Source organism: Microtus oregoni, unplaced genomic scaffold, assembly GCF_018167655.1.
Source record: "Microtus oregoni isolate MIOR12 unplaced genomic scaffold, Mior012 000008F_ref0000371, whole genome shotgun sequence".
Taxonomy (NCBI): domain Eukaryota; kingdom Metazoa; phylum Chordata; class Mammalia; order Rodentia; family Cricetidae; genus Microtus; species Microtus oregoni.
Window position 1 is genome coordinate 48,455,517 of NW_024543067.1, and position 22,631 is coordinate 48,478,147.

Here is a 22,631-nt window from a genome sequence, read left to right on the forward strand (position 1 = left end):
AGTTTCAAAACAGGAATGTCAGTTTTTTTAGAAGGCAATATGTTTCACTTGTAAGAAATAATCCTTGTAGGGATATATTGCTTTACGTTATTGCCACTTGAAGTAATCCCTCTCTGGGCTTAGCCACTAACATATAATTAGGATCATTTCTTTTATTTCATCCTCTATTTTTAGAGGGTGCTGCTTTTTCCCATTTTAATTTATTTTTACTGATATTTAAGTTGCTTCTGTGGCCTCAAAAATCTCAAAATAGGGACAATCTGTCTTTTTTTCTTTTTCTGTCTCCCCATTGGTAAACATTCAAATTAGCTTTTGCTTACTCTTCTATTTTTTAAGTAAAACAACATGCATATTCATACTTACTGTTTTTAAGGTAGCCTGGTGCAGACTACTTCACAGCAATAGGCTGGAATCTTCCTGATTGCTTTATAGTCATGATTATTTCATTGTATGGACAGTTTGTACTTTTGCCAATATAAGGTGAAAATGGCAGAAAGGAAACCATTCCTGTCTTGGTAAGATGTGAGAGGGCAGAGTATCTTCTTTGGTCTACAACTTTCAGCCACAATCATTGCCATAAAACATGTTGAGTTTTATCTGATAAATTGTATTTATCAAGTTTATACTGTAATGTTTTCCCTATTCACTTTAATTATAATCAAGAATGAAAGACAAGGCATAGATTTAAAAATATTATATGACCCTTGTCCCTCTAGAGCACATTAGTTATGATGTAATTTTATTAATTTGTTTTACTATTTTGTGAGTGGCCTACAATTTTCTATTATAATGTTGTCTGCCCTTTCACCATTTGCTTTTTCTTTACCTTGTAATGAAAGCCTAATTTACATATGGAGAAGTAGCATGTTTTGTTTTGTGAGACAGAGTTTCTTTGTGTAGTCTTGGCTGTCCTAGAACTAGCTCTTTAGGTCAGGATGGCCTAGAACTCACAGAAATCCACCTGCCTCTGCCTCGTGAGTGCTGGGATTAAAGGTATGCACCTGCACATCCCTGCCCCTCATAATCTTATGTGTATGTATTGATGAAATTACTTGTTTTCTTCATGTATGAACAAGATCAAGATTTGAATATAGAAAGTTACATAAAATTCAGAAACCTCTTGTGTACCTTTCAGTAAACTTTTTCTACCAGTTGTCTGTTCCGCTTGTACATGAAATCCTGCAATGAGGATGTGTTTTTTGTATCCGCATTCTTTTGTGTATATGATAGAATCCCACACGATCCTTTCTGTTTCTGTGACAGTTATTTGCATCTAGCCGTGCTTCACATTCTTACTGGCTGTTAGACCTTATCTTTAGATTTCCTGGTTGAAGCCTTGTCTTATCCTTCTGTTATATTTTTTAATCTGACCTTTAAAATTCTTCCTAAATCATGAATACTAGCTTTTAGGTCTAAAGTGCCCCCCCCCCCCCCCCCCACTTTCAAATGGCAGTACTGGTGATATTGTCCTAAACAGAAGGATTTTGGCATGGTAAGCAGAAGGATTGTTAATGGGTAAGTAGAGGCTTTCCTGGGTTTCAGCACCAGATGTAAGGAGGGTGTAGTGAAACCTCCTAACTAGACCATTGCCTTGGAAGGAAGAAAGGTTTATTGGATGTTAAACTGCCAAGGCTCTCTCTTAGGGGGCAGAAAAGCAGGAAGATTTTGTATGATAGTTATCATGGTGGGGTCTTTGAACTGATACAGGCTGTTCATATTTGACCAGGAAGTAGATGCAGCTAGTGCAAGGTAATTGACCGTTGGGGCAGATTAAGGGAGATTCCTGGTAAACAGAAACCTTCTTTTATGTATATATTTTAAAAATGGCCTCCAGTAGCACACTTCTTTCAACAAGGCCACACCTTCTAATCCTTCTAATCCTATCAAAGAGTTCCACTCCCTTGTGACTAAGCATAAAAGTATGAGTCTATGGGGGCCATTCTTATTCAAACCACCGCTGGCCGTCTATCGTGTTCCTAATAATATAGCAAAGAAATCTACTTCCCAATTGCCATTTGGACCCACTCAACCATTTTCATAAATCTCTTGTATTATTGGACCTTGTATTGATTTTTCCTTATTTAGAAAGTTATTTTATGATCCCAGATATTGTCTTATCAGTTGTCAGCATTCATCAGTTATTCCAAATACCAAACAAAATAAAGGCATTTAGAAAAGTAAAATGGGGGAGATCTCATACTAGACAAGTAGGCAGACTTTTTCTGAAAGGGCCATCTGGTGTATATTAGTGTCTAGCCAGCTCCCCAACTCTGACCATACATGGCCACAGTCCAGTAAAGGTTACTGCAAAGGCAAGTGAATTCTGCAAGTTGAGTTCTGCAACATTTGACCTACAGACTGGTGCCCAATGAAATCATTCCTCACCCAGCTTTTGTGTGAAGTTGTTCAAATAATTGCATCATTCTTCTAGAAGATTTAGGGCTTTTGTTTGTTTTGTTTTGTTAGCTTAGAGACATTGGCTTTGTGGTCTGCATTGTCATTTCACTGAATATATTCATTGATTCCATAGCTTTCATATGCCTTCTGTAATAGACTAGAGAAGAAAATGACAAAGTAAAATTCTTCACAATGACCAGAAACATCAAAGGGTGGATTCAAGAGGTGACAGCGCTATAGACAGCAATGGTGGGAAAGTCATCAGATAGTGTATTTTTCACTAATGCTGGAACCTGAGATAAAAGTAGTACAACATCATAATGACGGGTGAACCATGTATTTCCTCACTCAAATGCACTCTGTCACACACAAAATAAAAAAATACAGAAGAATATAGTATACATTCTTTCTTGTTTTGAAAACCTTGAAAAGAATAGGGGAACATCTAAGAAGATTGACTGTAGCAGGTCTTACTAATAGTTAACATTGCTAAGGAGAAAAAAAATTGAAAAAAATAGTTCTACTTATGGTAATATACCAAGAATCAATTCTTATAGGTTAATGCAGTTACCTCATATAGTTGAAACATTTTTAACATTATCCAAACTATATTGACTAGTTTTTTTATAAGAAAAAATTAGTTAAGGTTGTGATTCTTGAGCTAGGAAACTGAAACTTTTGAAGTGAGAAATGCTTGTTGTTCCATTATTCATAATACCCTTTTTAACACTTGTTGATAATCGTAATGTAACCAAGATTGTTTCGTTCCAATAACTCCCAGGAGAGATTTTAGTTTGTACTGAGAATTCTAATAACTGATTATAGAATTTTATGACAAGAACTAGAAAATTTTTGTTTTTACAGCAAGTTTTCCCTTATATGGTAAACTCAGGTATTTAATTTTAATATTTTTGTTAGTTTATTCTGAATAGCTAAAAGTCAAGTAATTTCACAATTTAAAGGAATATTATATCAAAACATGTTCCTATTAATACAGGTTCAGAAGAAACAATAAAAATTTATCTGTAACGTGTTTTTATAAAAGAGGTCTCAATACTAACAGAATCACCATAGCTTTCCTTTTCTTTATTTTCTAAGGCAAGAGGAGCAGATGTCCCAGAGATCCCTGGAGAGCTTTCCCTTAAGGCCTGTGGCAGTACAGCAAGCATGAAGGTTAAGCATGTGAAGAAGTAAGTACAGCTAGGAGTGGACTCCAATAAATTGCTACAAATGAATGTCAGTTCTATCTTTCTATGCATATAACAATTTATACTGTTAAGCCTTACGTTGTAACTCAGGATTGAACTGAGTAGGTCTTTATACAACTTATTTCCTAAAAATACACTTTATTTTTCTTCTGTATACATTATTGCCTATTAAATTTCATTTGTCTAACAGGAACATCTAGACCTGCCTCTGTACCTCTAATGCATAATCTCATTTATTAAGGAAAATCAGCTTTATTGGTTCAATTACAGAATCCTAGGCTTGCCCTTAAGAAGCCTGAAAGAGCTAACCTACAGTTGAAAGTTACATGAAACACCTGAGTCTTTCCTACATAGTTTTAACCGGAAATCCAGCTTCTGCCTTGATAAAGGAGGGCTAAACAGGGAAATAAGTTTCAAGTGTAAGCCTGGGCAAGATAAGGATAAAATGTTCGTTCTGTACCCAGGTCCAGCACTCCAGGACTGATGGGCTGTGACAACATCCACAGGTAAAGTCTGGTGTGCTTTGTGTTGTGAATTCTGCTTTGCAGAAGCAGACAGTTTACAGTTAGTTTGCCAAAGGTCTGGCTTTTCTATGAGCGTCAAATTGGGGCAAGGTTAAGAGACAATGTCTCAATTTTGGTTGCTATCCACACATTCAATGCAGTATGCATCTGGTTCCACGTGTTTCTAAAAAGGTTTGTGTGAATGTTTATGGCTCACATGCATGTGCTTATTATTAAGCATTTTTGCTTGCATGAGCTCTGAAATCCATGGTATATATATATACTAATTTTGAGTAGTCAAGTATCTTGTTTCATATTTATTTTCATGTATTTTTAGGTTACCCTTCACCAAGGGACACTTCCCAAAGATGGCTGAATGTGCACATTTTCATTATGAGAACGTGGAATTTGGCAGTATACAGGTATATTTTAAGTATTTCCTACATTCTGAATTGAGATAAGTGATAGTTGATATTTTAATATTTGTAATATTTTGATATTTACTGATTGATGTAAAATCTTTTATTCTTTTCTGTTGATAAGTACTTGATGCCAAATTAGTACATATTTTTAATTACCGTACTATACTGACATGGATCAGTTAAGGTCCCCTTCCCCCATTATGAGTCATGTTCTTATGTCCATGGCTTTGTAAAGTAGCTTTGTCTTCTGAATTATATAGCCTTGCTAACACTACCTTGTTTGAGTCCATCACTGAGTTTTGAGATCTGGAAGGTTACACTGCACCCACTTGATTCTTTTTCAAGTGTATTGGCCTCTACATTCTTTCTTGGTATCAAATGAAATACTTTGCTCTTGTGATAAGTCACTGGCAGCTTAATGTGAAAAATGAACAGAAGGAGAGAGAGCACGAGCAAGGAACTCAGGACCGCGAGGGGTGCACCCACACACTGAGACAATGGGGATGTTCTTTCGGGAACTCACCAAGGCCAGCTGGCCTGGGTCTGAAAAAGCATGGGATAAAACCGGACTCGCTGAACATAGCGGACAATGAGGACTGCTGAGAAGTCAAGAACAATGGCACGGGGTTTTGATCCTACTGCACGTACTGACTTTGTGGGAGCCTAGGCTGTTTGGATGTTCACCTTACTAGACCTGGAAGGAGGTGGGAGGTCCTTGGACTTCCCACAGGGCAGGGAACCCGGTCTGCTCTTCAGGCTGATGAGAGAGGGGGAGTTGATTGGGGGAGGGGGAGGGATATGGGAGGCAGGGGCGGGGAAGAGACAGAAATCTTTAATAAATAAATAAATAAAAAGAAAAATGAAAATTTAAAGAGGGCAGGTTGTGATTATTTTAAAAAGCTGTGCTTTCCCAGAACAACAAAAGCTGTTTTTCATTTTATTTGTTTTTTTTTCATGATAGTCAAAATAGAAAAAGAGATCTTGATTTCCACACACTACATAGAGAAGTTCCCCACTTGCCAATCTAGTTCTGCCTTATCTCGAAGGAAGTCTTCCTAACATGATTGATATGTGTCAAAGTGTACTTTACTTTTCTTAATTGTATCTTAAAACCTATTTAGATGGATTTGATCTATAGAATTTATGAAAGCTCAGGATATTCTGTTCTAGATAATTGGCAGTTTAAAATGCAACAGAGATTTCTAACACTTGACTTTTTGACTGTTGACTATAAGACACCAAACAAAGGGTGTTTTGTTTGCTTAAATACTAGTATCTTTGAAATTTCAGCTATAATAATTTCTTAGTTACTTTTCTGATACTGTGAAGAGACCATGATCAATACAACTTTAAAAAAGATCATTTAATTTGGAACTCATAGTTCCAAAGGGTAATGAAAGACCCCCTAAAAGGGTGTCTCACACCTTGGGATTCCCCCTACCCAAGAACCGAGACCAGTCCACTGGATACAAAAGCAAGAGGCAGTTTAATGTTCACACAGGTGCCTGCGGGTGCTGCAAAACAGCTCAGCTGGATGAGCTAGCTGAATGAGCACCCCGGGCTGAGAATACATCATGCATTTATAGGGGGTTCAGGGGCTACATAAGAGACAGCATAGCAACAAGCGTTTCATTGGTTCCTACATTTGGATGGCCTAGGGTCGAGTTTAGGACAGGGCTGTTTATCCATCTGCAGGTTCATAAAAAAACCATAAAACCTATGAAAGGACTCACTGAGTCCTGGAGTATGTACATTTAAAATAGTGGCATTTTTTGTTAATTTGTTGTTTTTTCTGTCTTAAGTGTATCCTCCATAACCCACGGGGGCTGGGGTGGGATCCCAAGCCCTCTAGTGGATGCCTACAATAACACATATTCTATATATACTGTTTTTTCTTACAAAAAACATTAATTTAAAAATGAGGTGTAGTAAGAAGGCAATAATAGTAAAATGTAAGAATAATTATAGCAACATATTTAATAAAATTGCTAGTATCTTCTTTTGTATTTTAGAGCCATTAGTACATAAAATAAAGGTTATTTAAATATGAGCCCTGCAATACCATGACAATTAAACTTATAACCGAGATGATTACCGAACACCAAGTGGCTATATCCTACATAGTGTGAGTAATGCTACATGATGGATGTCTCATGTCCAGTAATGGTAAGACATCATGGAGTTTATCACTCTAGTCAAAATTACATGCAGTTGAAAGCTTGAGTTGTTTATGTCTATTGTTTGCCATTTAGTATCCTTGACTTTTGAAGGCATAGGTACCTGAAACTGTAGAAAGCTAAACCACAGACAATAGTGGAATAATGGGATGTGGACACAGCAGGAGGTATGCACACGTGCACTGTGTGTGTGTTTGTGTGTGACTTTATGCCAGTTTGTTCTGAAGGCAGTGAGAGTATGTTTTCCTCAACATTTATGACAGTAGCAGGCATTGTTACTTTTTTTGTATTTTGTTCATAGAACAGGTAAATTAAGGCAGTGCATTAATGAATGATGTCTTGTCTCTCTTTGTGCACCATATCTTAGAATACTTTGATTATTCTTTTTTCTTCTTTTTGTTATTCTTGTTGGTTTTTTGTCTTAACTGTAGTCCAGCACAAGACTAGACAAACCAACAAACTATAGTCTGGAAATAGATACCTACATTTTTCTTGTCTATTAAAGATTATCAATTTTGGATTCATGGAGGAAGATGGATTGATGGATTGTCCAGTATGTGTTGGTTAACAGATCATCCATTTGGAAAACATTAAGCTTGGTTCTTTCGTCTGAGTCATGTTCTGTTGTCCCAGTTTAGAGAGGTGGACATTTGAGTGATGAAAGGATACCTGCCAGGGCTTGCACTGGTAACAGCCAGCATCTGAAGTCAGGCTGTCTTTGTATGTTACCCTAAGAGCACTTCCTTGCTTATTGCTTACTTTGTAAATGATTCTCAGTTCTGTATACATGCATGAATACATACATACACACAAGAGTTGGCAGCACATAAGCATTATGTTGCAGAAACGAGGTAAACTCCTGTGTTGTCTCTAGTCTGGTAGATTAAGCATCTTGGAAGACCTCTGCTCAGCTAATTGTGCTACCATGCAGAGAAGTGATGCTGGTGTGATGGAATGCGTGAGCTATGTGCTGCATTCTCATTGCACTCTGCGTTCCTGACCACAGGTCAGATTGTCACTTAATCTTGGTTTTGCTTTTTTTATCTTCATATGGGGTTTCCTTAATGCACTAGAAATACTGGACGGTGCCAAATGTTTTCTTTCGGCTAAGAAACTGGATTATGTGCTCTGATGTAAACGGTTGAGATAGTGACAAGGTAAATGAAAAAGAGACATAACAGCATAGGGCAGGGAAGGTTATCCCATGTTGTGTTAAGTCTATTTCCATCCAGTGTGAATAGCTGTTTTTAAAAAGTAGTAGAAATACAGAGTTTCTCTTGTTCTAGAAATAGATTGTTCAGATAGCTTTACATTCCTGGAACATTTTCTGTTATGTTACGTGTATTTAAATACAAATTTCTTTGATCATTTTACTAATATTTCTAAATTGATCTCTCTACCTAAGCATGGGGGGATGTTTTTACTTATCGCTTTTAATAAATACCCTGGAATAATTTGCATTAATTAGAGCTATCTGTTGTTTAAAGTTTTCCTGTTAAAACCTTTGTGTTTGCTCCCAGTAAGAGGTCTAATTTTTAATTATCATTTAAAGTTAATATTTAAGATTGGTCTAATTTGTTTTTGTCTTTTTAAAAGATTAGTTTTTATATTTTATATTAAGAAAAACATATCATGCCTTTTAAATTTATAGAGTATAAACTGTGTAAAATATTCTAAAATTTAAGTCTGACCATAAAGCCAGGTTTTAGTTTTCTTGATCAACCTGTCTTCTGTCATTATTCAAATGATTGATTTTTAAATTTATTTTTTCTGTTTAATTTTTTTTCTTAATTGGAAAGTTTATTTTTTATATTTTTGTTTTTCTGGTCAAGAGTTGAGGAAAACATATTTACTAGTAATTACCTATCAAAAACTGTTTGTCTTAAACCACTCTTTCTTCTTTATTTTCCATTAGTATTATGCAGCTAATGTTGTATATCTTTTCTTGAGAGAAATACATTGTTATAGGAATTGTTAATAGTTCATTTTACTTCCAGCCAGTGAGTGCTGGTGCATTGTTGGGTATTTAACCCAGGGTCTTACTTATGCTGAATTTGGGTTCCACCTGTTAGTCAATGTCCTCATATAGAGGTTTTTAATAAATGCAGTCAATTTTTTGTAATTTCCTTTGAAAAGTACTTTGGTGCTACAAACTATAGTTGTTGATGCACCAGTGTATTGTATTTTGTTTAAGGAAATAAAAATATGAAAACAAAAGATACTGTTTATGTTAGGCAATTGGTGGTCCTCCACTCCTGGGAGGTCACCATACTGAAATCAGTGCTGACACTGGTTTGGCATAGTATCCTACAGGCATGTACCGTGCTGCTCCCAGCAACTTTTATTGCATTTTTTTCAAATTGTATTGTCTCATGAACAAAAATAATGATTTATCCAGATATCACAAGATATTTGTTTTGCTGAGAGGGGAAAAAGTCTCCTGTAACATCCATAGAAACAATAGGTAACTTTTATCAGTTTGAAGGCCCTCTCTTCCTCTGTGCTCTGTGTCATACTGCCATCTAATGGTAGCCTGGCAAGTGGACATGTTTGATTATAGGAAATCATTTGTTTAGTTTTAATCTTTTACCCAACATTTATATATACTGGTAAGTAATTTCAGTGCAAGGTGGCAGATCAGGTTTAGTCAGAAATAAGAAATGTGTAAGTTTAACACCTGAGTTCTAAGGTTTTTTATGGGGGAGCATTGGTGGAAGTAACTTGGGAGTGCAGCTGTGACTCCCCTTTATTACAGTCTTGCTTTGATACTGTGAAATGGAGAAATAGGCAGTGAAGTGTGGCTTAAAAACAGTGAGGAGTAATAATACACATTTTTTGAAGCCTGGAATTTTATTTGATTATTTGAAACAAGGTTTTACTTTGGAGCCCAGGCTGGTATAAAACCTACCATGTAGCCTATGCTGGCCTTGTCTGTTGACTCTGCCTCCAAAATGCTTATTAGATTTTAGACTAACACACCTGGTTCTGGAATCCCCTCCATCCCAAGTGCAGAGGATTAAATGCAGGGGAACTCTCTAACACTGAGCTGTATCCCCAGCCTTACACTTTCATTTTAAATAAGGTAATTTGAATTATTTTTAACTGTTTGCACATGGTCTCATTAATTCTTGACAACCATTTTAGTAAAGGAGTTTGGAATAAGCATTGCTGAAGAACTTACTGTGTAGTACAGACATTCTGAATGTTCCTTTTCAAATAGAAAAGAATAATCAGGCTGAACTAATAGTTTAGTTAAAAAAAATGAACCATAGTTTTAAAATGTTCTAGTTGAAAGTTAAAAAGTATATGAACTATGTTGTTGCCGCCATTTGTTAAAGAAAAATAAAAATATTTATCTAGTTATGTCACAGAGTACTGAGAGAAGATGAGAGTTAAATAATAGACTAGATTCCCTAGTAGTCTTTGAAGTATTTAAGACAGAAATTCTTCATTTATTTGTTTTGTGTGTGCATGCATGTGTGCTTGTGTGTTCCTGTGTATATACCTTGACTCGTGGGGGCAGCAGAGGACAACTTGTGGGAGTTGGTTCTTCTCTGTGAATTCCAGAGATTGAATCCAGGTCATCAGATTTTGTAGCAAGTGCCTTCACCTGCTTAACCATCTCAGTGGCCAGCAATTCTGTTTCATGGTGTATTTTCTGAGAGAGTCTTACTATGTAGTTCAGGCTGGCCTAGATCTGTGTAGTTCTGATTGACCCTAACTTACGGTTTTCCTTTAGAGACACATGTCGCCATACCTATCTAGAAGAGGCAGAAGTGCTAAGGCAAAAGCTTGGTGCAGCCAAATAGTCATCTGAACACTGAGGATGTCACACTTATTTTGATGACTGAAGATGACGATGTTAGGCTTGACTTCACAATATACTTTTTCCAGAGAGTCTTCCCATCCTTAATTTAGTTTTCCTCAATCCAAAAGATATGGAAAATGCAGCTTCAATGTTGGGCATATTCTGTAGCAATATTCCATCTAAGAGGAAATCATTGAGGGGATAATTGGAAGTTCAGACGGAGTTATCAAATGCTGCTGTAATCCAAGACTTGGGTTTCTAACTTTATGTGAGCTTATCTTGTTGCTGTAAAAGTCCTTAGCTTATTGGAAATTTATATTTTGGAGTCATAATTGTCCTTGAAATTTGCTTTTCAAATTAACCAGAAAAATACTTGAAAACGGGTGTGTTGACCCTGAAACCATGAAAGGTGTAAGATGTTAGTCTATACCAGTGGTTCTCAACCTGTGGGTCCCAACCCAGACCTTTCACAGGAGTTGCCTTAGACTACCATAAAACCCAGATATTTACATTGTAATGTATAATATAGAGAAATTACAGTTATGAAATATTAACTAATGCAATTATATTGTTGGGGTCCCCATTATATTAAGAGTCTCAGCCACTAGGAGAGTTGAGAACCACTTCTCTATAAGCTACAGTTATAGAGCCAACAGTAACAGCAAATTTGCTGTTTCTAATCATAGCATGACTCCTGTTGCTGTGTTAGGTGGAGTGATATGATGAGAAATAAATAGACCCTGTGTTTGGGGTTTGTAGCCCAGGAGAGATACTCACAGTTACGAAACTAGGAATTTAGTTTAGGATATGTGTACTTTTACCCAGCATTTCTCTTTGCCACGATGGAGAAAGACCTTGCACTGGACTTTGTGCACCTTCTCTGAGGAAAATTCACAAACATCCTGGAATGTAAACATGACTTAGGATGAGAGGCAAGGCTCTGTCTCATGACAGTTTCACTTCTCAGTCTAACCCCTAAACCCAGTCACCTGTGATCTTTGCTCAGAAGGCCCCGATGATGCAAAAATGTGTAATTTTTTGCTTTCTACAAATGTGTGCTCTGATGTAAGTCACAATCAAATGGGACATGATCCTGCTGTGGTCCTTGATGGACTTTTTGTTTATTTTTACATTTGTAGACCATGAACACCACACTGAGCTGAGTGTGATTGTAGTGTTTAGACATGAGTAAATAAATCAGTTCCTTCATCTGCACTCATCTGAGGAGACAGTGCTCTGCTGACTCAGTAGGTACACTAAAATGTGTTGTAGATCTCTAGTCTTTCTTTAATAAACTTGAAGGCCAATTGTGTTACTGATATTTGACCCATAAACCAAAATTAGTGCTTACCTGCTTGATAATGAAATATGATCCCATAGGCCTTTTTTTTAAACCAGTGCTATAAACTAGGTAGTTGAATTCGTAGTTGCAGAGTTTAGGGGATGAAGTATTATGTGGGTGGATCATTTAATTTTTACAGCAGAGCTTGTTCTCACGTCTCTATCTCCTGTAGGCCTCTGACATGAAAGGAAGCTTGTTTACAGTTGATAGCTACAACACTGAATTTGCCACCATTATCCAACTGTAAACGATGAATGAAAAAAGAACTCTCAGTGCTCTTTGCCATCTGTTGACTAAGCGTTGGAGAATGACTGTGCTGTGGGTGGAGTGTCGTGTTTTACTCGCCTTTCACCCTCCCTGTGAGGAAGGACTTTTCTGAATACTTGGAGCTTGATGAGTAGAGTTGTATTTTTAAAAATTCTAACAACACTAATAATGATTGGTTTCCTTGGTGATAAAAAAGTAAAGCTAATACAGGAAGCATCATTCCAAAGATAGATTTGGAATGAATTTAAAAATATGAGCTTTGAAAGTTGTGCTATTTCTAATAAAGGACTGATATACTGTTAATTTGAAGAGCATGAAAATTGCTTAAGTTACTGAGTTTTGTCAATTTCTGTGGGTAAATTTAGCGCATTCTTTTCGTAGTTTGGTTTAGACAGTGCATAAAAGACATGCATTGTTCAGACCTGGGTGTAGAACTTAGTTCTTTTCCAGATAACTTTCTTGGAAACCTTGCATCACCACTTAGAGAGTACTTCTGACAGAAAGTCTCTGGGAGAGCGAACAGTGTAGCAGTAAGCAGTTAAGAAGAAAAAGTATAAATGTATAGGTATTCAGATGTCTGAGAGGTGATTTCCCGAAGCACTCAAAGTAAAATAGAATATACCTTTATTGGAAACTGGACGGAATTTGGATATTGAAAGACAGAAGTACAGATCATCCAGAGAGAAAAAAATGCAATAGATAAAGTGCCTGCTAGGGAAGGGGAAACACACACTTTGAAGATGCTTTTGCTAAACACCATTAACCCCTTACTTGGACTTACAAAGCTGAAGGCATAGACATATATCATTGTCTTAAACCTGCATTCCCTTTGGATTCTAATCCCATGTCTCTGGGCATAAGGCTAAGTACTTAGACTGCAGTTAGGAATTGTACTGCACAAGTAAAGGGTAAGTTGCAGGTCCTCCTCCAGGACCCATGACCTCACTGGCACCTGGAGGTTGGTTTCCAGTACCAGGCATGATTTCTCTCCTGTTGAGCAGGGTTTCAATCCAATTAGAAGATGTATTGATTTCTGCCAACGTGTGAGTACAGTACTGTAACTAGGGATATCTTGCCAAGCTGGTCATTTTTTTGGTTCATAGTCCTCCCAGCTGGGTAAGGCTAGTCACTGCCTTCTTCCCTCACCACCTTGTGCAGCCTATTTGTTAATTTCTGTTTTTACTGTTTGGTCCTACATACTGGCAGTTTTTCATAAATACAATTTCTTTTCACCGTTTTCTTCCTAGTTCTTTTCGGGATGAATGATTTTATTTATTAGTCTTTATTTCCTACTTTTTTTTAAACTTTAAAACAACCTAAACAGAGAACTATCAACAGAGGAATCTAAAATGGCTGAAAGACACTTAAGGAAATGTTCAGCATCCTTAGTCATCAGAGAAATGCAAATCAAAACAATGCTGAAATTCCATCTTACACCTGTAAGAATGGCCAAGATCAAAAACACTGATGACAACTTATGCTGGACAGGTTGTGGGGAAAAGAGAACACTTCTGCATTGCTGGTGGGAATGCAAGCTGGTACAACCCCTTTGGATGTCAGTTTGGTGATTTCTCAGAAAATTAGGAAACAGCCTTCCTCAAGACCCAGTAATACCACTTTTGGGTATATATCCAAAGGATGCTCAATTGTACCACAAGGACATGAGCTCAGCTTTTTTTATAGCAGCTTTGTCATAGCCAGAACCTGGAAACAACCTAAATGCCCTTCGACCAAAGAATATATAAGGAAAATGTGGTACATTTACACAGTGGAGTACTACACAGCAGAAAAAAATAAGGACATCTTGAATTTTGCAAGCAAATGGATGAAGCTAGAAAACATCATTTTGAGTGAGGTAACCCAGACTCAGAAAGACAATTATCACATGTACTCACTCACAAGTGTTTTTTTTAAAACATAAACCAAAGAAAACCAGCCCACAAATCACAATCTCAGACAACCTAGACAACAATGAGGATTCTAAGAGAGACATACATAAATCTAACCTACATGGAAAGTAGAAAAAGGCAAGATCTCCTGAGTAAATTGGAAGCGTGGGGACCTTGGGAGAGGGTTGAAGGGGAAGGGAGAGGAAGGGAGGGGAGCAGAGAAAAATGTACAGCTCAACAAAAATGAATAAATACATTATATTCCTTTTCTTCTGGCTTAGAAAATGCATTTTTAAAAATTTAACTTGAGCACCTAACTAAAGTAAAAAAATGTATTAGTATCTGGCCTTCTTCTATCGTGCAGCCCCATATTTAGTAGTTTTTTTTTTTTAAATCAAATTCCTGTTTCTTATCTTCCATACTCTGGGCTGTCCAGGACAGCCATTCCATTCTTTTGTCTTCCACAGGTCGTCATTCTTATTTCCATACAGGTAGAATTTGTTAGCAAGTGTAAAGTAGTGTCGATGGCTTCCTCAGCATTTCTGCTTTCTGACATGCTTTATTCTCCCAGGCTTGCTTTTCTTTTTCTCAAGAATGTATTGTTAAAACTCTTTCAGCCAGGCTTTATTGATGGGAATTTTTTTTTTGTTCAAAAAAAAAAAAAGCTTCATTTTGACTCATGTTTTTGCACGGTATTTAGGTATGAATAAAATCTTGGTAAATTTATTTTAGAGCTTGAAGATATTCTTAATCTGCTCCATCTGTTCCTGTTCATAAGTTAGATGTTCTGTATTTTCTTAGATGTTTGCTGTTTCTAGTTTTCTTACCTCCCTCCTGCAGTTCTTAATTTTTATATGGAAATATTTCACTTTAGAACAAAGAATTTATTTTTGGTATCCTCGTTGAACTGTTCTCTTGGAAACAGATCCCCCAGATATTGTAATTTGTAAGTATATTCGTATTACTTACATTTTTGAAGGTTATTTTCCTGGACTATATTAACGATTTTTTATTTATCACTTTTTAAAATAATTTTTTAACTTTTTGAGTTTATGTGTAATCATATCATTTCCCCCTTCCCTTTCCTCTTTCCAAATGCTCCCACATCACCCCCCCCAACCCCGTGCACGCCTTCAGATTCATGAATACACATTCTGTTCAGCAGAGCATGAAGCTCCTCTATAATAGATCACATCTTGGGACACACACAAAAATCTTCCTTCACTTTTTAAAAGACCTTTTTCTTTGGCTTTTTCCCTCGCTTGTTTCAGGTGAAAATTTAGCTGCCATTTATTTTATACATTTAATAATACATATTTCTTCTTTAAAGATTGAAAGGCTCTTTTTTTCTTTGCCTTGATAATTATAGGCATGCATATGATATGCCTAGAATGGGCATATCATTCAGTGAACCTTCAGGTTCACTTTGTTATACTGGTGTGTCAGAGATTTCATACTTCCTCAGGCTGGATAATATCTTTTATATAAGTATAAGCTATGTTCTGCTTATCCATTCACCTCCAGATTTATGCTTATATGGCCTCTAGCTGTTTGTTTGTTTATTTATCATATTTGGAACTTACTAAATCCATTTGATTTAGTATTTGAGGTTTATATCTTTAATGAATTTTGGAAGTTTTTTGGTTTTTTTTTTTTTAAATCAAACATCTCTGCCACATTTTTAGACCCTCTCAGTATCTACTTTATATCTTCGGTTATCTCTCTGAAATCTAAACTGTACCATTAAGTATCTTCATTTTTTTCTTTTTGGTGTTTTGTTTATAAACTCCATATTGTCTTGCTTTTAAATTCACAGTGACTAGTTTGCTATCAATATTTGGCAATAATTTTTCATTTCCTTGGAGATCTTTAAAGTTTCAATCTTTTGGAATTCCCATATGTTCTCTTATTATCTTTAAAAACTGGTTTATTTTATGATTGCCCTTCAGGTTCACTTTGTTATACTGGTGTGTCAGAGATTTCATACTTCCTCAGGCTGGATAATATCTTTTATATAAGTATAAGCTATGTTCTGCTTATCCGTTCACCTCCAGATTTATGCTTATATGGCCTCTAGCTGTTTGTTTGTTTTGTCGTTGTTGTTGTTGTTGTTGAAAGCTTGCCTTTATTTGGGGAAATATATACACAGAACGGAATTGCCGAGTTCTGTACTAATTGTTTTTCTTCAAGGATCACCATACTGCTTTCACAGGAGCCAACCCTTTTTTATATTCCTACTATTGCACAAGAGTTCCAATTTTCCTGTATTCATATTATCATTTGTTTTGTTTTGGATAATTGCCATCTTAGTAGATATGGAATGCTATCTCATTTGTAATTTAGATTTTCAGATGTTACAATTGTAGTATAAATTTTTCTGATGATTAGTTGTGTTGATTATCATTTCATTTGCTTACTGGCCATTTGTGTATTTACTTAGGGAACTGTCTCTAGGTGTTTTTGCTCATTGTAAATGAGTTTATTTTTGCTTTTGCCAATGATGAGTTGTAGCCCTGTTTCTACATACTGTTGACATTGATAAATATTATGGATTACATACACTTAGTTTGTATTGTTTTTTTAAAAAGGGGTGTTTGTGTATGTGTGTGTGTGTTTCTAGATATGTGCATCTGAGTCAGGTACCTACAGAGACAAGAGGCACTGGATCCTCTGGAGCTATAGTTACAGGAGCTTGTGAGCTACCTGACATGAGTGCTGGGGAACTGAACTCAGGTCTACTAGAAGAGAAGCAAATGTTCTTAATGACTGAATTATCTCTTCATTTCCAAAATTATGTTGTAGGAAAGGAAGAAACAGCCACATTTTTGTTTTGTTTTGAGGCAAGGCCTCACCGTTGTATCCCTTGTTGGCCTGGAACTTTCTATGTATACCAGTCTGGACTCAAATTCAGACTGCTGGGATTAAAGGCACTTCCATGGTTGGCTTGATGAAAATTTTTATATTTTTTTTTTGCCTTAAAATGTGTGTTTCTTATTTGCTTCTTATGTCATTGTGTTGACTTTGTATATTGCTCTGAGGAGTTAGTGTTGAGAACTTTATAATATTAAATTGTCTAATATATAAGCATAAAATACCTTTCCATTTATATCATTCTTTTTTTCTGAGTTTTTTTAAAGTATTTATTTAATTGTTATATATACAATATTCTGTCTGTGTGTATGTCTGCAGGCCAGAAGAGGGCACCAGACTTCATTACAGATGGTTGTGAGCCACCATGTGGTTGCTGGGAATTGAACTCAGGACCTTTGGAAGGGCAGGCATTGCTCTTAACCACTGAGCCATCTCTCCAGCCCCATTTATATCATTCTTATTTCATTGGTGTTTTATATTTATATCAGTGTCAATAGTGCCTAAAGCTGTTCCTATAGCAGCTCCATTTTTGTTGTTCCTGTCACAGAACTAAAAGTATAATTTTTTTGCCACACATATTGACTAATAATTCTTTTAAATGCATTAGTCTCTTAAGTAACACAGGAAACAAAATATGGAATTTTTAGCCAAAGTTAAAAGATTACTCGCTTTTAATGTAACATTTTTAGTTATTACTTTTGTCTTGTTTACTTTTCTGGTCCTAGTGTGGAATTCTGAGCCTTTGGTTGTTTTTTTTTTTGTTTTGTTTTGTTTTGTTTTTGTTTTTTTACTAAATTGTATTTTCAACTCAATAACTAGGTTTTTTAAGCTTTTGTTTACACCAATTTTTTTAAAGGATGAATTTCTTAAATCATATACACAAGTGAAACTATAACCCATTATTAAAGATATACTGGCCTATGTAATTGTGCATGCTTTTACCTTTATTAATATTCTTACTCTCCCATGTTTTGTGTTAGTGTTTGCTATTCTTTTGTTTTACTCTGTATGACAGCCTTGAATATTACCTTTAGGACAAATCTAAAAACAGCATACACCTCAACTTTTCTGTGTCAACAAACATAACAATTTGGGGTGTTCTTTTTAAATTATTTGTGGTCATCATCCATCTGTACCATTATACTTTATTTCTGTTTGTTTCCCTCTCCTAGTCCTCTTCCTCCTCCCTCCTTCTTTACAGCTGATTCTCTTCTTTCTGCAATTGTTGCCTATATTTACTTTACTGCTACCTGTATGCCATTACACTTTCTATTTCTCATCTCCATTAATATCTCTTTCCTCCCTTACGTGATTCTTGGTTTCATGGCAAACATACACACAAGCATACATACATACATACATACACACATACACACACACACACACATACATGTATACTTGTACATGGATAAGTTTAAATTGGGTTGTGTGTATGAGATAAAACACGAGATAAAACAGAATATTTACTTTTCTGAGATTGGTTTATTTCACCTAAAGATTTCAAGTTTCAAAAAAAAAAGATTTCAAGTTTCCATTTTCTGCAAATGTCATGATTTTAGCTTTTGTTTATTTATTTTTTAGTGGCTGTATAAATTCCACTGCATATATGTGCCACACTTTCTTCATTTATCAATAGGCATCTAGACTGGTTTCATTTACTGGCTATTGTAAATAGTAAAGCTATAAATATGGATGTGCACATTTTTGTTGTGTTTTGATTTAGAGTTCTTTAGGCATTTACACAAGGTTGGTATAATTAGATCATGTGGCAGTTAGCTCTATTTTAAGTTTCTTGAGGAACCTCCATTCTGATTTCCACAGTGTTCTGTTCTAAATTGACTTTTCTACAGGGTGAGAAGAACCACATGAGAAAAAAGGAAAATCTTAAAAAAGATGACATAATGAATCAGCTTCTTCCTGGTCCTTCAGAACTAAATACAGTTATATATATTTGTGTGGATAAAGAGTGTCTCGGGATGTGTTATGTCTGATTCCTCCCAGAACTGTCCTTGAGTGGCCATTTGGGTGTTCTGACTTCTGGTACCCAAAGGTTCTGATGAGGATGGTTGATGACCTCTTGAGAACTCCTTGTCTGTAGCCCAATGGGGTCTTTCTGGATGCTTTTAAGATGTTTGTCTTAGGACATTTGTCTGGTATTGCATGTGGACATCTTTAAGTTTGTATAGGTTCATTGTGTATCTTGATATTCACGTCATTCATCAAATTGGGGAAGTTTTTATATTTGTTTCCTGAAATTCCATTGCCCTCTTTTTCTCTTTTTCTCTTTTCCTGTTTTTTGTTTTGTTTTGTTCTTTTTTGGACTCCATACACAGCAATGCGTACATTTGATGGTTTCCTGTGCTCCACTAGGGTCTGTTGCTTTTCTTCAGTACTTTAGTCTTATTCTTCTTTATCCCTCTAATTCGATCATTTTCAGTGTTCTGTTTTCTGGTGCACTGACTCTTCTTCTGTCTGCTCTGATCTGCCTTTGGCTCTTTCGAATAAATTTTCCTTTTCAGTTATACTTTTTTAGCTGTGCAGTTTGATTTTGTTTTCTTTTTAGTTTAACACATATTATCAATGTTTTATTTCATTTATAGAGTTTTTTTTTTTTTGACTCTCCACATCTGCTCTTTCTCTGAGTGTCATGAATGCAGTTGTTTGTCTGTGTGTCTGCCATGAGGTCTTTTTCAGGGCAGTTTTGCTGATAACTTACTTCCCTTGCTCCTTCCTTTCTTCTTTTTCATATATTAGTGTGTTCTCAAAAGGAACACCACTGATAGAAGGAATATACATACAGATTAAAGGGTCATTTATTGGATTGGCTTACAGGATTGGTCTGGGTTGTCCAGTAGTGGCAGTCTCACACTGGAGAAGCCAAGAACCTGGTTCATGCCATGTGGGTGGATGCCTCAGCTGTCTCAGTCTGGAGCTAAGGGCTTGGAGGATTCCTGGAGAGTTACTGGTCTTCGGTCTACATTGGAATTCCAAAGAAGTCAGTTCTGTTATTGGAGAAGGAATGCTGTAGCTTTAGGGTAGGTGAATTTGTCAACAAGAGTGGGGGTAAGCAGGCAAAAAAAGCAGAGTTACCTTTCTCCTGTCTCTGTATCTGGGTTGCCACTGGAAGGTGCTCCCCACATTTCATGAGTACCTTTCTGCTTCTGACAGTCTGGTCAAGAAAATCCTACACGGGAAACAGAAACTTGACTTTAGTTGATTCCAGATGCAGTCAAAGTAATAACCAAATTTCGCCACCACAGATAGAGGTCTTGTTCTTGGCAGCAGTTTTAATTAATTCCTTTAACCATTTGCAGATATAATCTAGACTAGAGGTTACTTTTTGGAGAAATGTGAGGACTGGATAGGTACAGTCTCTGGTCTTTACCACCCCAGTTCTCTGTGTGTAGCCTCTGCTCTCTCTGTCTGCCTTCACAGCTCTTTTCTCCTCCCCTCTGCCACCACAGCTTTCCTGACTTTTGTAACTCAGTAAGCTCTCTACGTCCCAGGCCCTGAGAACTAGCTGCATTATACTCTCTAACAGACTAGGCCGTCTTCCTTGGCCCTTTTCAGCTTTTTCTGGGCCATTTCAGTCTTAGCTGTTGAGTGTCATGGTGGTCTTAGAGGAATGTTTCTGAGCCCTTTTTGTCTTTTCAATGCTGTACTTCAAGGCTGTAGGGTCCTTGCTTAAAGAGGCTCCCTGCTCTGCATAGGCCAGTTCCCAGCTGCTGCTTTTCCTTAGTCTTTAATGTGTCTTGGTTCAGACTTGGGAAGCAGCTGATGGCTGGACATCAGTCAATTCTGCTGCTGTAATTACAGTTTGTCACTTTAGTCTACAGTCTCCCAGGGTTTGGCTGACTTCTCCTTGTCCTGTTGGAGGAAGAGTCTTGATTCTCTGGAACTTACCAGGCATCCAGGCTTTTGTTTGTCTCCTGCCTTAGCAAAAGTCTTGTCTCTTTCAGGAATTTATTTAGGCTTCTTTTCATTTTTAAGTCTTTAAAATTTTAAAACTGCATTTGTGCCATGAAACTAGGTTATTCATTGTTAACCATGCGAATTTCTTAATATCTGAAAATTTTTAATAAAAAACTTCCTGTGACATTGTTCACATGGAGAATGTAGTTTTTTAAGCAGAGCATAGTTTACAGCATTAACTACAATGACATGTGACATTTGTGAAGGATTTCTTGAGTGCCATGTGACTTGAGAATAAGTGTTAGGTCCTTTCACTAAGTAGGTAGAGTACTATTACATGATCACTTACTGTTACTTTTGAACACAGAGTCCTACTTTAGGGGGTAGTCATAATTTCACTTCCAAATTGGAGTCAGGTGTACCACATGAATCTGTAAAGCAAATAGAGTACAGGAAAAATAGCAAAGCTAGCAGCACAATGGATGGCGATCCTTAGCCTAGATGGCATAGAGCGAGTAGTCAGATCTGTAGCAGACTGTTTTGGAAATACACTTCATCTAAAGACAATTTGTTCTCAGCTGTTGCTCCTGCTCACGAATCAGCCCCATGTTGCCGATTTTCTGTTTTCTTTTAATAGAAGTTATAATCTATTTTTCATATGAGACCCTAAACTTTATATATACTGTCAGCTTAATTCAAGTAAAAATAAAATAAAAGCCAATGTTCCGACCCAAATGGCAAGTTTGAAATTATACATGGCTATAGGTTAAACCATTTTATGGGCAGCCAGTTTGTTTACCGTACAATAGTCTGGGCTATTTTTAAAACTTGTGATGGCATCTCTAAGTTTACAGTTTAATGCTTTTGTGCATAATAAACAAACAGAGGGAATGATGAACTGATTATGTTATGGTAACTTGATTATGCTTCTGTGCAATTGTGCTAGTTAGATAAGAAAAAGAATGAAGCAAATTCATGAAAATGTACTTTTTGAAATTCTGAATTTTTCTTTTACCTGCACTTTAAGCTATAGACTTCTAGAAGACACATCTTACATAAACTTGATGTGAGGGTCCAGGTATTACTATATGCCTAGTTTATCCTTATTTGTGAATCCTGACTTGCTTGTTCCTTTCTTCTGTGACACAGCTTTCACTGTCAGAAGAGCAGAATGAAATCATGAAAAATGGCTGTGAGTCTAAAGAGCTGGTCTACCTCGTGCAGATCGCCTGCCAGGTAATTCTGAGGGCGCACCTCTACTTAGAGTGACTACAAATACAGTGTGTCTCTCACAGTGCTTAAAGACTTACACTCTGCAAAAAGATGCTTCTATTGAAATGGAATTGAGCTGTGAGTAACTATTACAAGAAAACACATTAGTATCTTTTTAAAAACAAGTGTCATCATACACTACACCATCAGGGTTTCAGTTGTGTTCCTTCTTAGCAATGTGGAGGTTTCTGGCACTTTGAAGTACTGAGTAATAGTGAGTACTAAAACTGTGCTTCTTAGGTTTTCACATCAGCACTTCTAAATGCTAGGGCTGAAGCTGTCAGTTCAGCGGGGTCAGTTTTCATCTAAGATCTTAAGTATTTCTTACAAAAGAAACACAAAATTTATTGAGAAATTAAATCAGTTTTTAATCATATGTCATGAGAGAAGAGGCCATTTTTCTCTTCCTCAAGTTATTATATAGCAGTGGTTTTCATCCTGGGGGGATCTCATATCAGATACCCTACATATCAGATATTTACAATTCATAACAGTAGCAAAATTACAGTTATGAAGTAGCAATGAAATAATTTTATGGTTGGGGAATCACCAAGTATGAGGAA

The 22,631-nt window shown here is 36.4% G+C and overlaps 1 protein-coding gene across 2 annotated transcripts in view; it reads left to right on the plus strand.

Moving 5' to 3' along the window:
• Positions 1–22,631, plus strand: part of Arhgap32 (Rho GTPase activating protein 32) — a 233,797-nt gene that overhangs the window by 100,395 nt on the left and 110,771 nt on the right. The window contains exons 3-6 of one of the 2 annotated variants that reach the window (XM_041657642.1): positions 3,496–3,587; positions 4,070–4,111; positions 4,446–4,530; positions 21,946–22,032. In XM_041657642.1, the coding sequence (XP_041513576.1) occupies positions 3,496–3,587; positions 4,070–4,111; positions 4,446–4,530; positions 21,946–22,032 (306 nt within the window). The remainder of the gene's footprint in view (positions 1–3,495; positions 3,588–4,069; positions 4,112–4,445; positions 4,531–21,945; positions 22,033–22,631) is intronic. The other variant, XM_041657643.1, reaches the window with a different exon arrangement.